Below are 17,684 nucleotides of genomic sequence, written 5' to 3' on the forward strand. Positions count from 1 at the left end.
ATGATTCGATATTATAGTATTTCTGATTTTATATTTCGAATTATACTCGTTTTGCAGAGGTGACCATCATTCCCACATATGACACTGATGTGCTGGGCTATTGGGTCGCCGAGAACGAGGAGCTACTAGCCAAGCATCGCATCGACTTGTCGCCATCCGCTTCGCGTTGCACAATTAATTTGCAGGATCATGAGACCTCGTGCTCCGCATATCGCTTAGAGTTCTAGGCCACGGGATTGTTTATTGCATTCGACGATGACAACTAAAAGCTAAACACGAAAACAAAGGAACCACAAACATACACACACACACATACAGAATACAATGAAACACAACACGAAAAACACGAAACACATTGACAGTGATTTGAATGGGCCCTCGTAAACCTTATAGGGCTAATAACAGCAACCAACTGACAACAACAACAATGACGACTTCTAAGTTTTGAGCTTAATGATGACAACAACACAACATGAAATGAAAAAATGAAAACAAAGCAACGACAACAACAACAACAACACACATACAAATGCTTGACAAACAAAATGCAATATGCAAAATGCCGTGCGCCACCAATCGATTTAAAAACAATCTCGGAAATAAAGAACCAAAACAGCGAAATATGGCGGAGTAACGGGTCATACGGATGACGCCATTTTGTTAAGCCAATGCCGTCTATTTACGCTTTTTGCCCTCTTATTTCACAACTAAATGAAAATGCAGTAAGCAAGGTAATTAATCGATATTTATTTGAAACTCATTAATTACTGAAAAATGCATAAATCGAATCGAAACAACAAGAATGAAAAGATAAACAAAAAAAAAAAAACAAGAATTATAAACTACCAAAGAAGCGCTACGTGCCACAAAAGATACCAAAAAAAAAACATAAGAAATTGCAATGAAAAAAAAAACTAAAACTGAATAAATAAAATATGTATTTCTATATGTACTGCTGTATAGTGCGTATATGTATCTGTTGCTTTCATTAAACGTCAAGCTACCTTGCATAGTAATCCAAAGATCAAAATTGTTTTCAAAACCGCATAGCAAAAATATACAAAAAATAAGAAAACGATACGAAAAAATAAAAACAAAATATAAGTATAACAAATAAAACATTAAGAAAATATTTATGTGGAAAACCAAAAGCGAAATGCGAATTGGAAGTGCGATGAAGTATATTACAAATATATTATTCATGTTTATTGTATTAGTAAAACTTTTATGACAAAACTATTGAAGAATCTCAAACAAAATATAATATATTTGAATTTTAAATAAAATATATACACGCAAAAGTAAATAACTAAATATGTATGTATTTATGTATGTCAGAGCCGATTGCAGGCTAAATCATATAGTACTTACTACTTACTAGTCTTTATTTAGCTATAAATTAGACACAAACACACACTTATACACAGATACACACGCCTAATCATAACATGACACGTGAAATGTGAAATGTTTCTTTGTTTGTTACTCATTTAATACGTTTTTTTGTTTGCGTTCTGTTTACAAATAATAATGCAATTAAACTTGATAAAATAAAATGCACAGCAATTGTTAAAGCATTGATAAACTATTTAAATACTACAGCTAAAATGAATGAATTTAATCATATGAAATGTACTTTAATCAAAAAAAAGTCTAATGCAATTCTAATGAACCAACCAAGTAAATAATAATGCAACCTTAAATAAATGTGCCTCCCCAAAATGCAAACAAGTGAACAATACGAAAAGTCTTAAATATCACAAATATAAATAACAGAAATCTAAATAAATACTAAATAAATATTGACAAACGAAAGTTAAGTTTACATATGTTATGGGTTTATAAGTTCAACTTCAGTTCCACATACATACTATCTGTTATTAAAGCTGGCAGCAGAGATACTATACATGTACTCACAAAATAATAATAATACAATAATTGATAAAATTCCAAAATTAAACTACTCTCTATCTCGTATAGCTCATACACGCAAATTGACATACACAAATATATAGAGAACACTTTCCATATATAGAACAAAGAAAACAATACCTAAGTCTGGCGGATTTCGAATGAATAGGAAGCGTCATTGAGCTAGAGCTGGACAGATCTTTAGAGACCTGTACTCTCTTTAATGGTTGCTGGAAGTTATGAGCAGAAAGAAGGTTGGTGGAGATGTATGTAAGTCAGGTGAGGATAGCTCTGATGATGATTGCTGTTGTTGGTGATAAAGTTGATAATGAAGCGACGATGTTAATGCTGATATTACTATATAAGGTTTACGAGGGTCTGATTGGGTTAGCATGGGATTGGGGTAGGGTGTCATTGAACCAGATATTGTGAAACAAAAACTAAATAAAGAACACAAAGTGAATGAAGGTTATTTTTCTATATTTTTTTTACTTTTTCATAGTCATAGAATAACAAATTTTCAAAACCAAAAAAAAAAATGAAAAAAAACAAAAACAAAAAGAAACCAAACTATAAAATAAAAAGAAAATTTAAATGACAACACAACACAAATAATAAAGGAACAGGCACACGCAATTATTAAAAAAAAAAAATAAGAAAAACAAAAACAATAATTATTCATAAAAATATACTCAGCAGAAGAAAATTTATGCCACAGCGAATACAGTCCAAGAAGAAGAAGAAGGGGAAATATCAATAATTATATTGAGAAACTGGAAATTTTAAAAATATTTAAATAACAATTTTTGATTGAATTACAAATTGATATTTGACATACAGACTTTTTAGGATATACATACATATATAAAGCCGATTTTTATAGAGCGCAAGTATGAGATATTAACAAATTCAATAAATATTATTCTTTGCATTTTAAACAAACAATACATACATATAAACAAATAAAATATATTTTTCTGTTGCTTTTTATACAACAAGAAGAACAACCAGGCGCAACAGTCGACAAACAACTGGCTACCGTCCAGTCTACAAAACGTTTGATAAGCAACAAGCAAAAAGCAAATAATTAAGATGAAAATTTAAAAAACGAAAAACCAAAAATATATACAAACCATTTAAGCAAATTATGAATAATGGGCAAATACTTTTCAAAGAATTCAAGCGCGTATGTGATAGTTTTTTTTTTTTTTTTTTTTTTTGTGGATAAATTTATTTTTTTTAAAATACCATTTTTATTGTGTTTAATTACCTTTGAGTTGTGCTTGAAAAATTAAGGGAATATGATTTAAGCTGCTGCAAAATAAATACTCTACATATTTATGTATGTATGTATATGATATAAAGTGATAAACAAAATTATTTGATGACTACTAGCAAACAGCTTTAGACAGGGATTTACAAATTATAAACAAAATTTTAAATATGAACCATAAAATTGCATTCAAGAAGAGTTATAAACAAAGTCAAAATGGTATCAATACCATTTAAAACTTATTTTATAAATTATTCAATTAACTTTGAAACAAATATTTTTTGTTAAAATCAAAATAATTGCTTAAACAAATCTATTGAATTCAACCATTTTATGAACTAACGTTAAGAGAAATAATGTACCTAAACGTTTCTCATTTAATTAAAATCTCTTAAAGTAAAAGCAAATCAAGAGATTGGATTAATCGTATTATTTCCAAAAACGAAACTCAAATCGTAAGGTAAGATTTCTCAAAATATGTGAAATCAATCAGAAATCACTTGTGGAGAAATCTAAAACTTATTGCAGAAATTAACAAAATAAACGAGCAAAATTTAAATATTAATTTTCAAAACTTTTGCGCTAAAATAAAGGAAAAAATAAGAACGAAATAAAGAAAATTTAAATACAGATTATACACACAAAAATATTAAAAAGCATATAACAACCTATATACACTATATACTTGAATGTATGAATGTTTGCTTATAAACTCTAAGTAAATGAATTACATATATATATATTATACATATATATATTTCAAAACCAAATCAATTATGTTGAACACACAAAATGAATGTGAAGAAAAGCGTTGAGTTTCTTTTATTTATTTGTCAGCTTAGAAATCCAATATATATTATGTATCCATTGCCTTATCCAAAAGTACTTATATACTTATTACCTACATAATACCTATATATGTACTTATAAGTGAGAATCTATCCAGAAAATCCAAACAAAAAATGGAAAACGATGACAATGACAAAGTCGCAAGAAGATGAAAATGATAATATTGAAAAGCGTGAAAGAAAAATTTGTTTGTTGAATTTGCTATATGAATTTGCTTTTACCTATTAGCAGCTTCGATTTAAATCAAATATACTTAATTATATATGCATACACAAACATATATATGACTACTATATAATCATTAGTAAAAGCAACAAGCATGCAAAACGAACAAAAAATTGTTAAACAAAATACAAAAAAGAAATACAAAAAATCAAATTCAAACACAAACATTTACACACACACACAGATACACACAAATACAAACTAAAAGAGCTAAAGCAATGGAGTATATTCAGTATAAATATATATGTATGAGTAGATCAAATCATTTTGCAAGATAAAAGATACAAAAGCAAGCACAAAGCTACAAAGAAAGTGCTGCAAAATACTTGCAAGTGAAAAGCAGGCACAAACCGAATGGAAAAGCGAATGACAAAAACACATATACACACACATACTCACACAAGCATCCGAATGAATGCAAAATTTAATAAATATTAAAAAAAAAAGTAAAGAAAAACTAAAAAAAACAACAAAAATACATATGTGTATTACATTTTATGAACAAGTCAAATCAAGCTTATCTCAAGAACTATTTCCAAAGAAAAATAAAAGTCTATGAATTATAATAAAGGTATTTATGTGAAAAAGTCGCCTCTTGTTTTATTTCAATGAGTAAACTACATGCATATGAATATCTGGGACTTAAAACAAGTAACAAAGCTATAGTCGAGTGTGCTCGAAATACCCGCTACCTATTTTTAATAAAAGCAAATCAGTGCGGTAATGTTTTGAAAACTTACGATGATAATATACCGAAAGAATCCAAACGTATCTCTAAAACAAAAAACCTAAAACAGAATTATACCTCTATCTCCTATAGACTCTGAGATATGGAGGATATATGTTGATACGGCCAATCGGGAACAGACAGACAGAATATATATTTTATGGTGATGATTTCTTTTGTTACATTCATTTCTTATAGGCCCAGAAGTTATAATAACCCTCTACGCCACGGATAACAGCTAAAAAAAATGCGAACCTCTCTTTCTATTTCATTTTTAATTGCTGTCCTTCTCTCTCTTTGTCAGTGTATCTGTTATGAGTTTGTTCCCTCTAGTCGAAGCAAGTCATGCGAATCCAGCAATAATTAAGCATATGGATAAATGAATAAACAGGTGCTGAATAGATTCAATACTGATGAGGATCTCCAGTCGATTATATTATAATTAATATAGCTGTCGGCACCTTGCTTCGTATATTTCACTTTACACACACCTCATGGTATAGAAAGTAAGAAAACTACAGTCGAGTGTGCTCAATTGTGAGATACCCCGTAATCACTTTTCATAAAAGAAAAGCAATGCGGTATTAATTTTTAAATATACCAAACGAATATACCACAAAAATACTAAAAATATACCAAAAGCTATGTTTGGTATATTAGGGTAGTACTAAATGCAAAATAGTGGGTATACAAATAGTCTCCTTACCCGCTTGCACCTGGTGCCCCTTCAGAACAATGTCGTATGGCGCGCCTTTTTATCCGCCAAATGTCCATTAAACGTTTGATTTATGCGTAGTCAGCATTTTAGCATGTTGACATTAAAATGGATTAATTCATCAACATACTCGTATGGTGTTGATAATGATTGATGAAATGTGTCTGCTCTGCAAGGTGCCACCAGTAAACGGTAAACAGTTGACAGGAATACATGACTCTGGCCAGAGTTGGCTACGCAGGTCAAGTTTGCAATTAGACCTTGGCATATTCAGGTGACTATCCAACGCTGCTTACTGAATACTACTACTCGTTGAACAACTTTGTATTGCAGTATCTAAATTGGCCCAATCGATGAACATTTAATTGTAATTAGCTGATTAGATTAACGCATTATCTACACGCCATAAATATAAAACAATACGCGTTGCATCATTCGCTCGCAGTGGCCATGGATATTTTGGATGCGATTGCGCCGCTGTTGCGTGTCTCGCAGCTGTGCAACCTGTGGCAGTGGCGCGTAGACCCCTCTGCTCGTCTGCTGCAACGTTCCCGTTGGCTCGAGCTCTACAGTCTGGTAATTCTCTTCGTCTCCAGTGGCTACCTTTTGTACGGCCTGTTCGATGAGAGTCGCGATGAGAGTGACGAGGGCGGCAATGAGACGAGCAACATTGGCCACACCGTCGACTACATACAGCTGGTGGGGATACGTGTGGCACACATCACATCACTACTGGAGGCGCTGTGGCAGCGTCAGACGCAGCAACGTTTCTTTGCCCAGCTGCGGGAAATTGATCGTGATTTTGCCAGCATGCTGCACATCGATGTGGACAACGCCAAGTTGCGTCAGCAAATGACACGTCGTGGCCTTTGGATGCTCGCCGGTTATATTATCAGTCAGAGCTTTATCATAGTAACGAAAATGTTTTCACCCGATCACAAGTTTCCCATCTACTGGATCTGCTATCTGCTGCCCTTGCTTGTGTGCGGACTGCGTTATTTTCAGATCTATACGGCCGTACTAATTGTCCACCAGCGTCTGGAGCTGCTGCACAAGCTGTTGGAGTCGCTGCAACTGAATGAGGCGGATCCACAGAAACCCTATGCCTGCATGTGCATCAAGGAGGCGCTGCAAATGCAGGTGGCAGCCGCAGCATGCATGCAACGACTGATCACCGCCAGAATTCTGTATCAACGCCTTTGGCTATTGGTGGGACTCTTGAATCGCTGCTATGGCCTCTCGATGTTGTTCAATCTGGGCAATGATTTTTTGGCCATCACCTCGAATTGTTATTGGATTTTCTTGAATTTTCGCCAATTCGCTGCATCACCATATGATTTCATGCAGATTCTGGGCAGCACTCTTTGGACAACTCCGCATCTAGGCAATGTGCTGGCCTTGGCCCTAATGTGTGAACGTGCGGCGTACTTTGTAAGTAACAAACGTAGCAAATTGTGATTGCCTAATAGACAATTTTGTAATTTGCAGACCACGCGTTTGGCCTTGAGTCTGCATCACATTCGTGTCGATCTGCAGAACGACAGTCACAATGCACTTGTAAGCTTCAACTTCTATTGTCTTTTACCCTTTCTTCTGTCTTTTTATAGCCACAGCTCATAGAGTAGAAATTTATTAGAATGAAATAAAATAAATTAATTTAACAGGCAGATAGATTCATCTTCGACCCTATAAAGTATGAACACCTAGATCTCAGAGACTATAAGAGATAGAGCTATAATTTTTGTTCGACAGCATTAGTAATGTTTGCACGCAGATCAGGTTAGTTTGAAATTTTTGCCACGCCCACTCCCGTTCCTGCAAATCAATAATAACAAGAGTTATATAACAATGGTGTTTGTGATTCCTGATAGTTTGGTTGCGATCAGATAAAACTTGTTTAAGTTATTAATGAAATAGTTTTGTATGGGCATGTGTTTCATGCATGTGTTGTATGCGTATACGTATATAAATGCTCGCCTATTTTAGTATCTGTTTGCATAGAGGGTTCATAAGCAATGCGATAGCTCAGGTTGTAGAGTGCAAGCCGAGCATGTTGTGATGCTTGGGTTCGAGTCCGCTCGAGTACAAACTTTTTTTTTTTTTGTAACCACCCGGTCGGTGGTGCTCGAGTTCGAATCCCGATCGAGATGCATATTTATTTTTAATATTTTGAGATTATTACCGTAATATTTTGCTTTTATTCAAAATGGGTAGCGGGTATCTCAGAGTCGAGCATACTCGACTGTAGCTTTCTTACTTGTTTTGGTATATTAATTTGGAATGTTAGTGTATTTATTCAAAATTTGTATCGGGTATCTCGCAGTCGAGCACGCTCGAGTGTACCCTTTTTACTTGTTCGTACATGTAATAATAACGATAGTCTCTATGGATATAGAATCTGATGTTGTGTAGTTGACTGTTTGGTATATTTTGTACTCTATTGTATATCGCTATACTATATACAGTCACAAGAAGATTTTATGTATCTTTTTTCGATATATTATTTTGGTATAATTTGAGAATAATACTGCACTACTTTGCATTTATTCAAAATGCGTAGCGGATATCACAGTCGAGCACACTCGAGTGTAGCTTTCTTACTTGTTCGTAATAAGCTCCTTTTACAGATCACACAGTTTTCGCTGCAACTGCTGCATCAACGTCTCTGCTTCAGCGCTGCCGGATTCTTCAATGTCGACTGCACGCTGCTCTATACGGTAAGTGGGCGTGGTCGCTTAAGTACTCTGAATTTATGGAAAACTGCTTACAGATCGTAGGAGCTACCACAACGTATCTCATCATTCTAATACAGTTTCATATGAGCGAGATTAGCTTCAGCAATGCCTCTGATGGCGCATAAATTGGACAGTAAGAATAAAGCGAGCGAGATAAAAACAAATTTAAAATATTACTAATTTATGTATTGTATTAACTTAGTAGTCATTGTGCTCATGTGTAGTAAATATCTAAAGAACTTAGTCTCCCAAATACGAATTAATTTCGAAACAAATAAGTTAGTATAAGTAATAGGTTTTCCACATTGGACATCTCCCGCATAATTCATTAACTTTAAGCTCTCGGAATAGCAACATGGAGTGTGGCAACAAGGATCCCGGAAAAGAACCCACCACAGACGACGAAAAGACGCTCGTCCATACACCCAAGCCAGCAGCACCGATGCCATCTATCGATGAGCTAAGCAGCGATGAAGATCTATTTGAATTTCTACGAGAAATTCCCAACGTCAATCGAAACGAGCCATTAGGCAGTCCAAGTAATCAGAGGATTAGCATTTGCATACGGGACATCGAGGTGCCGATATCTAGCTCCTCGTTTACCATTCCATCGTTGGCTGCTGGCAGCGAGTTTGCCAAGCTGCTAGTGCGACTGGGAGGTGAAGAGGGTGACGGCGATGCCAACCAAATAGTCATAGAGCTTCTGAACTCAAAGAAACAAGCTGAACGGGCCACCTCGGTGACCGAGCGCGTCTCCGAAAACCTGCTCCTCGTGCTGCGCAGCCAGACTCTCGCCGAGGCTGGCATCATTACCGGCAACGAGCGCTATCGCTCCTTCAAGTGTGTCCTGCAGAACTATGCAAAGCTGTATGCGGCAAAGAGGTTCATTGAGAAGCTTCCCATGCTGGGACTATCCCCTCAATCACAATCACAGTCGCAGTTGCAGTCGTCAGATCAGTCTCAGTTCATGTTTCCATTACAGCCACAGGCACACGAGATAAAAAACAATGATGATCAGAACAAACAGACGCAGGCATTGACTCGTATGGTCGCCGATGAGGTGCTGCAGATTCCAGAACTACTGCGCCAACTCTGGGACTCGCTAGAGAAAATGGAGTTCTTCAACGAGGACACTGCCTACAAAGTCTACTTGGAGGCGCGTCGTCATCCACAAGCCAAGATCCTACGCGAACTGATGCTCACTCGCATATCGCGTGTCTACCTCTGCATTGTCAGCTCCGCTTCCTTTCTGGATTTCAGCGAGCACGAACTAATCCACATGCTCAACAACTGCTACCTCAGTGTCAATTCCGAAATAGAGGTATTGGTTGTTGATCCCTCATATCCCTTTTCCATTGTCAACTTTCTCTTCGCTTGCAGATATTCCTCTCTGTTATCCTTTGGCTGGAACATAATTGGTACGAGCGCGCAAAACTGTGCAGAACGTGTCCTGGGTGGAGTTCGCTTCGGCCTGATGCCCACCTGGTATCTCCACACTCTTGACAGAACCAATCGCTGTAGTCACTTCGCCAGGGTTATCGCTTGTGCTGGCGTCAAAGCGGTGTTGGAAAAGGGACTTGAGTAAGCTAATAATAGTTCCCATCGGGATTCGGCTCATCTGGCGTCTATTCACAGCGATGCCTTAGCTCTGCGCTCCAAGCACTTACGCAATTCTAACTTGTCCGATCCGGAGAGTCCTTTGCCACGTGACTGGGTTGCTGATCCCGAGTGTGGTCATCATCATAAGTGCCATTGCGAGCGTTTCGTTTATCCCACATACGACGTATTCAAGGATTATTTGGCCAGGATCATCAGCTGTGCCCCCAACTACTGGCGCACTCTTCGGCCTGCTCAAGAAGTTTATCGCAAAGAACTCAAGTGTTGTGTGCCCCCCTACCACTCTTCCCGACGGAACTAAGCCTACCGTTGGTATCTGTTGACTAAAATTTGTTCAACAATCACAATAGATTCACTAAATTTAATGTCTTATATGTTTTTGGCACGAATCAACAAATCATTGAAGAGTCTTATTAAAGGTAAAAAAAACCAAGTGCAGTTGTTCCCATTCAAACTGAAACTTAAATACTTAAGTTTCGTGGCGTAGAATAAACGAAAAATAATAAACTTGACCTAACAGTTTATAAGTAAATAACCAGATGATACCTTTTATTCATTACTTTATTCACAAATTACGATAAATACTAGTCTTAAGCAAATAAATGCTTCATAAGCATTATTGTCTTCTGCTGCCACACAGAATATCCTTTATTATTTTGACAGTTGATGTAATAACAGAGATCGCTTTTAAGGCAGCAGAACGCTTGTTTAATAAATTTAACTTGAAATAAATTGGTAACATTATTATTGCACACTTTACGTCTGTTTAATAAAATGATCTGTTTGTAATATGGTATGATGATGAAAAGGCTTTTATTGTTAGCTACTTCTAGGTTCTTTATTCTTTTAAAGAACTCTAAAAAAATAAAATAAAAAATAAAATGAAATAAAATAGGGCTAGATTTTAGCTTCCATATACTTGCATATTATAGAGTCTTGTAGTGGTCGCTTGGACCGCCAACATTTATTTGGTGGGCCTAAAAGTAGGCAAAGGTTTTTTTTGCCAAGTAGGAAAAAATGCCAGCGCCACGGCACTAGATGTAGAAAATAGTAGTTAATGTAATATATTTATTAAAGTTATGTTTATGTATGTTAATAATCTAATTTTTGTTAGTTAAATGTTAAATGTATAATAATTGGTTAATGTTAGTAGAAACTTTTAGGATAATTGTATTTTGTTGGCACAAATTTATTAGCGCCATCTGTGTGTGGGGATTGGCAACAACAAAAAGATTTTTGCGATAGATGCATTTTGAGGCAGTGAATGTCAAAGAATGGGAAGTTAAGAATGCATCAAAGATTAACGCCCTATTGACAAGCCAGTTTATTTCTCATTCGTGCTGGTCATGCAATCTCAAAAAGGCATTTTCTGAATTGGTTGTGACAAGTCGCACCAGGAAAAAAATACATTTATAAATTGAGAATTAAGTGCGACGGTCATAAATATTCAGCCAACAGAAATATTCAGTTAAATAAAAAGTGCATAGTGCGAATAGAGAAGTTGTGTGAAAACCCTTTTTTTTCGGTCAGCTGCCGATAGCCAACAGGCGGGAACAAAATTTGGAGATTTTCTGGTGCCGTCCAAAAAGGCAGGGTAACTATTGCACTATTGCAGATATAAAGCTTACATGTATTCATGATCTGATTTTCCTTACACAATCAGACGGCACGTAGTTCCATATTGTACTTTTGGATGTTGTTGGTGCTTACGAAGTTAAGCCACCAAGCAAAGCTCATCCACTCCGCTTCGACAGCCGGCAGTACAAAGCTTGTACTAAAGCTTTGAAAGCTTCTGCACGTCTGCTGCGAAAGCTGCAGCAGATCAGCTGATAGCTGCAAGCGGGAGTCAGCACTGCAATTGGGCACAAATTTGGAGGAGCGATTTACAGCCCTACCGCACCGCCGCCCCCGCAATTTGGATTGGGAGTTGTCCCTAAGAGGGAAAGCAAGGAGAACGGCAACATTACCCCAGATGTGGTATATATGCGCCAGTGACCGTGCGACCACCAGAGGAAATGTCTCCGAAGATGATCGTGCCATAGATGATTGTGTTGTTCAGTATTTGTATTTCGACATTGTTTATTTTGGGCCTTCTGCCACTTAGTTAGTGCTTCTCTGTAATATATTTGGTTCATTTGAAGTCTTGTTTGCGTTCATACATATATGTTGAATGGAAGAAAAACTGTGATGTAAATTTACATATGATTTCGTTGTATAATATACTATGTATCAAATGTAAATGAACTTCATTAGTTACCATAAGTCGTTCTACATATGTCTTGTTCGTAAATACTTTTGTTTTCTGTCATAAATTTGCAATTTTAAAATTACATTTATAATTGTTTGCAAAGTAAACAATGGAACATCTGGCATAAAAGCTCAGATCAACATTTGAGTATAAAGCTTTTGGTTAGGGCTTTAAATTTTTTTGTTCCACAGCTGCAACCACAACAACATACCAACACACACACACATATCACCGGCTGTGAAAGATCTTTCGTCGCTGGAGAATGCTGTAAGTGAGCTTTTTTGTTTATATCTACGTAGCTTTTTTTTCTCGTATTGTTCGCTACCGAGCTTTTTTGTATATTGCATCTGTTGAATGCAAAGGTTAAAGACCAAACCAAGTTTATCTTTATTTGTTTTGCTGGCAGCTTCATTTCGCTGCGCCTGAGAAACCTTAAGTTTCTTAAGGCTGGGCTTTTGCCGATGGTCCATTGCCATATAAAGATATGGATTCCTAATTAAATAGTTTTATAGTGTATAAAAACTATCTATTATTAGCGATCCATATACAAATTGCCAATACGAAATATTGGCTAACTATTTCTATTAATTATATTTATTTCTATATATCTATTTATTTAGTTTTTAAGTATTTATGAAATAGATTTAAATTAGCTTTAATATTTCAACGTCTTTATTTCATATTCCGTCCATGTTATCTTTTGTTTATTTGCCTTTTCTTTATGTTTCTTAATTTAAATAAATTTGTTATAATGTTTAGTATGTGCGAGTAAGTTTGCAAATTTGGAACCATGCAGCATTTGTATGGGGAGGGTTGAGTAACGAGGAGCTTCTCTAAGGGATCCTGTCATTTAAATTGATTTTTCCATTGGCTTTGCAGGATCATGGTAGGGTGGGCGTCTGCACCAATGAGTGCAACGTAAAGGAGAAGTGCTCCAAGTCGAAGGTAGATCCCTAACTTGTCTTTCATCCAGTTTCCTTCTAACTCTTTACCTCTTTTGTTTACTGTCCTTGTATGTCTTTCCCCGATTTTCCCTTTCCTTAAGTACGCGAATTTATTAATAATGTAATTAATCTACGGAAGCATGTAACGGAAAGGATTTTCCCCTTTAGCCACTCCCAGCCGACCAGACAACAGCCGTAGCGATCGCGTACACCTTTCGTATCGTTACAAGTACACCAGCTTCTAAAACGAACAAGCTTCGTTACACGTTACAGCTTAATTATATTATTTGGCGCCCAAACGTGAGGCCAGGTTAGCGTAATTGTTTTATTGTACTGTTGTATGTTAGCTAGCCTGTCTTCGAAAAAAAAGTAATATTTGAAATACCCTCCCATCTATCCTTTTTCACTCATTCCTATTCCTTTTCCTTGTTGTGAATATCTTGAGCTTGAATGCCTGATGGTTACAATCAAACTTTAGGCAAAGTGTGCAGAATGTTCATGACGAAAGCTGCAGTGTAACTTGTCTTTCGAGAGAAATACTAGCTTCAAACGAGCTGTATGGCGAAAACAAGAGAGAAAACATTGTCAGCGAACCAAAGTGTATTGGTGCTTATGTGGAGTCTTAGCTGGAGCCAAGTCTTCTTGCGGATAAAACTGCAACTTGCCGCTAGACAGAAACATAGCAATCAATGCAAAGTAAACAATGGAGTTCTTCCGCTTTTCGATTTTGTGTTGATCACAACACATAATCTTTCTGTATTTGGATATTGTTCCTAGATATTCGCTTGGAACAAGTAAGTGGTTTCGAACTATTTAACTTGCCGCTATATCTGGAGCAATTTTTCAGATTCCCTATTTTCTTTGTTTTCAGTATCTACTTTCGACTATTAGTTAGCAACTCTTCCTTCGATAAGTGTTGCATGGTTCCAAATTTATTCATGTTATATTGGTATATTTTTTGTTCGAGTTTGAATTCAAGTACTGTTTATTTATTTAATATTGTTTTGTGTTTCATAAGTTATTTTTTTTGTAAGCAATTTATAAATATTCAAGATGGCCAGACCCGTTAGTGAAAAGTCTAACCCGCTATATCAAAGAATGGCGGGAGAGAAACTTTTTGTTGTGTATGCTCAAAAGAAGTAGAGTATCCAGCTCAACTGCTAGCAACCGGATGTAATCACTATTTCCATCATGTGTGCTTCAGTACTGCGACTGGAAATAGTAAAGTGTGTCCAATTTGTAAGACTGCTTTAAGCAAATCAACTTTGAGTCTGGCAGAAGAACTAAGTGCAGCTCAGAGTTCAGGCATACAAACACGATCAAAGTCCAAGAGCAGGACAGTAGCGCAAGATCTGTTAGTCGCAGGTTCTAGCAATAGTATACAGACAGGTATACCAGAACCAGTACAGCAGAGTTGTAATGATAATCCAGCATTGGTTGCCGGGCCAGCACCAGTTGTGCAACCAATGTTTAGCTTGCAGCAAAGTATTGCTGAGGCGGTGGCAGCCGCTCTGACGCAGCAGACGCATGTGTTGTCGAAAGCGATCGAAGATGGCTTCCACAGGATGTCATTTAATTCAGTGGCTCAAGGTGGAAATGATCAAGTTCACTCTGCTCCTAGGCAATCGTCTCCAGCCAGGCAACAGCAGCATCAATCATTTGAGCAGCTGTTTGGAATCTCTAACAGAGATGGGGTGGATAGACGAAATCCAGTGCCCGAGATGGTGGCGCCGCAGGCAGAGTTTCGAGAGATGCACAACTTACGGCCTGATAGAATTAGTCAGACCATTTATAACTGGAAGGTACGCTTTTCTGGTCATTCGTCCATGACTGTAGAGGATTTTCTTTATCGCGTCGAAGCGCTAACAAATCAGACACTAGGTGGTGATTTTGAAATGCTAGCTCGGTATGCAAGCAATCTTTTTGAAGGTAGTGCAAGCGAGTGGTTTTGGAGGTATCACCGTAGTGTAACGCGTGTGCGGTGGATTGATTTGAGTATAGCGCTCAGAGCGCAGTTTTCAGACGGACGAACGGACCTGGAAATTAGAACTGCTATCTCACATCGCAAACAAAAGCCGAATGAAACATTTGACAATTTTTATGAGGCGATTGTTAATCTGGCTGATAGGCTCGAACAGCCCATGTCTGAACAGTCATTGTTAGAGGTGCTGCGAGCCAATCTTTTAATCGAAGTCCAGCACGAGTTATTGTATGTCCCAATCAATAATGTAGTGCAATTGCGGCAATTCGTACGGAAGCGAGAGAGATTTTTGCTAAGTACGACTAGATCAATACCAGCTACACGACGTTTTGGTCCACGCCCGCAGATTAATGAAGTCTCAGTGCAAGCGGAATTGGCTACTGGCTCTGACAGGGAAGAGGATGAATCATTTGCTGTGGAGGCGGTGATTATATCCTGCTGGAATTGTCGAAAGCCAGGTCACCACTACCAAGACTGCAAAGCCGAGCGCACTGTGTTTTGCTATGGGTGTGGTGATGCTGATACGTACAGGCCATCTTGCAGAAAATGTATAAGTTCTGCGTCAAAAAACGGGTGGTCTCGTGCACCATTGACAGGTGCACGCAAACTAATATCGAAAGCGACCAATACGGAGTAGTTGATCGTGTAACGACTCCTGAAAATATCCCGGACTTTCTCCACATCCCAGCGATTCCCTTACACAAACGTGAGCAGCAGACTTTGTCGAAAGTTCACGAACATGTAAAAGCACGGTCACGCGACCAAAAACGTAAAAAGACCTTCATTAAGTTAAATAAAGATACTCGCAGAGCACTATTGGCATCTCTGTGGTAAATAGTTGTAAGGATTTGCGGCCATATGCTGATGTCATCATATTTGACAGAACCATGAGTGGTTTGATGGACACTGGTGCCTCCATAAGCTGCATTGGTGGCAGATTTGCGCAAGAATTGGCAGAAACGCACATTGGTTTTAAACCGATACGTGCAGCTGTACGAACTGCAGATGGCCAAAGCCAAAATATAGTAGGTCGAATTAACACGTCTATCTGTTTTCGTGGTGAATCCAAGAGAATATGGGTGTATATCGTACCGTCATTAACTCAAGAGTTATATTTAGGCATCGATTTTTTGGCGAAGTTTTAATCTCTTGCCATTGTTTTTAATGAATAAAGCAAGTGCACACAGGTTAGCAGCGTTAAATTTCGATGACCCATTACAAATACCTTTGACTGATTTGCAGCAAAAGGAATTAGTATCCACTATTAAGGTATTTCCGTCATTTGCTGAAAAAGGTTTAGGCAAGACGAACTGGCTTATGCACGACATAGAGGTGACCGAGTCGAAACCAATTAAACAACGCCATTATGCAGTGTCACCGGCCATCGAAAAACTAATGTGTATGATGAGCTTGACAGAATGTTAGCACTTGGTGTGATTGAGGAATCCGAAAGTCCTTGGTCCTCTCCAGTTGTTATTGTACGCAAGCCAGGCAAGGTTCGCCTTTGTTTAGATAGTCGCAAGGTGAATGACATAACAGTCAAAAATGCGTATCCCATGCCTCTCATTGACGGCATCTTGAGTAGGTTGCCAAAGGCGAAATTTATCTCAAGTATCGACTTGAAGGATGCGTATTGGCAGATTCCGCTAACTCCAAGAGCGCGCGAGAAAACCGCATTTACAGTGCCGGGAAGACCACTGTATCATTTTACGGTTATGCCGTTTGGGCTATCCAATGCTCCACAGACGATGTCGAAATTGATGGACAAAGTTATTCCACCAGATCTGAGAAATGAAATATTCATTTATCTAGACGATTTGCTGGTAATTTCGGAGTCATTTGACAAACACGTCTCAGTGTTGAGAGCTTTAGCCGATAGGTTAACTCAAGCCGGACTCACCATAAATGTGGAGAAAAGCAAATTCTGTCTGAAAGAGGTTAAATATTTAGGACATGTTATTGGTCATGGTACAATCCAAACGGATCCCGATAAAGTGGCAGCCATTCGTGAGTTTCCTGTTCCGCGATCGTGCAAGCAGGTGCGAAGGTTTTTAGGAACCACTGGGTGGTACCACAAGTTCATAAAAAATTATGCAGAAATTGCTGCTCCAATTTCAGATACCCTTAAGCAGCGAAAATCATTTACTTGGTCCGACGAAGCGCAAAAGGCTTTTGAGAATTTGAAAGAGCAACTTTGTATGGCCCCTGTACTCCATAGTCCTGATTTTGCTACACCATTTGAGATACATTGTGATGCCAGTCACTCAGGTGTTGGTGGAGTATTGATGCAGAAAGATAAGGATGGTAATGACGTTCCAATCGCATTTATGTCTCGTAAATTGAATCGATGTCAGAGAAATTATTCAGTCACTGAGAAGGAGTGTTTGGCAGCGATCATGTGCGTAAAAAAATTTCGAGCATATGTTGAAGGGCATGAATTTGCCATTCATACCGATCAT

General features: G+C 37.5%; 3 protein-coding genes across 9 annotated transcripts in view; all 3 read left to right on the top strand.

Annotated features, from left to right (window-relative positions):
• LOC117576645 (microtubule-associated protein futsch) overlaps positions 1 to 2,617 on the top strand; it is a 71,347-nt gene extending 68,730 nt beyond the window's left edge. For all 6 annotated transcript variants that reach the window (XM_052008466.1, XM_052008469.1, XM_034261591.2 and 3 more), the window contains one exon: positions 58 to 2,617. In XM_052008466.1, coding sequence (XP_051864426.1) covers positions 58 to 227 — 170 coding nt within the window. In that variant the 3' untranslated portion in view covers positions 228 to 2,617. The remainder of the gene's footprint in view (positions 1 to 57) is intronic.
• Positions 2,618 to 6,150: 3,533 nt separating this feature from the next.
• Positions 6,151 to 8,573, top strand: LOC117577719 (putative gustatory receptor 2a). 2 transcript variants are annotated; one of them, XM_052008484.1, is made up of 5 exons: positions 6,151 to 7,131; positions 7,189 to 7,295; positions 7,480 to 7,483; positions 8,316 to 8,417; positions 8,471 to 8,573. In XM_052008484.1, exons 1-5 carry the CDS (start codon positions 6,151 to 6,153, stop codon positions 8,558 to 8,560), a joined length of 1,284 nt encoding a protein of 427 aa, XP_051864444.1. In that variant the 3' UTR covers positions 8,561 to 8,573. The 2 variants fall into 2 exon arrangements, with proteins under 2 accessions (XP_051864444.1, XP_034118514.1); XM_034262623.2 differs by lacking the exon at positions 7,480 to 7,483 and having other exon boundaries at positions 7,189 to 7,257; positions 8,328 to 8,417.
• A 66-nt stretch (positions 8,574 to 8,639) lies between these two features.
• On the top strand, positions 8,640 to 10,553 carry LOC117577877 (uncharacterized). Its single transcript, XM_034262835.2, is given in 4 exon segments — positions 8,640 to 9,756; positions 9,816 to 9,866; positions 9,868 to 10,016; positions 10,071 to 10,553. Coding segments are annotated over 4 exon segments (1,449 nt in total). The 5' UTR covers positions 8,640 to 8,790; the 3' UTR covers positions 10,354 to 10,553.
• The last annotated feature ends 7,131 nt before the right edge of the window (positions 10,554 to 17,684 follow it).

Source organism: Drosophila albomicans, chromosome X, assembly GCF_009650485.2.
Source record: "Drosophila albomicans strain 15112-1751.03 chromosome X, ASM965048v2, whole genome shotgun sequence".
In the NCBI taxonomy this organism is placed as follows: Eukaryota; Metazoa; Arthropoda; class Insecta; order Diptera; family Drosophilidae; genus Drosophila; species Drosophila albomicans.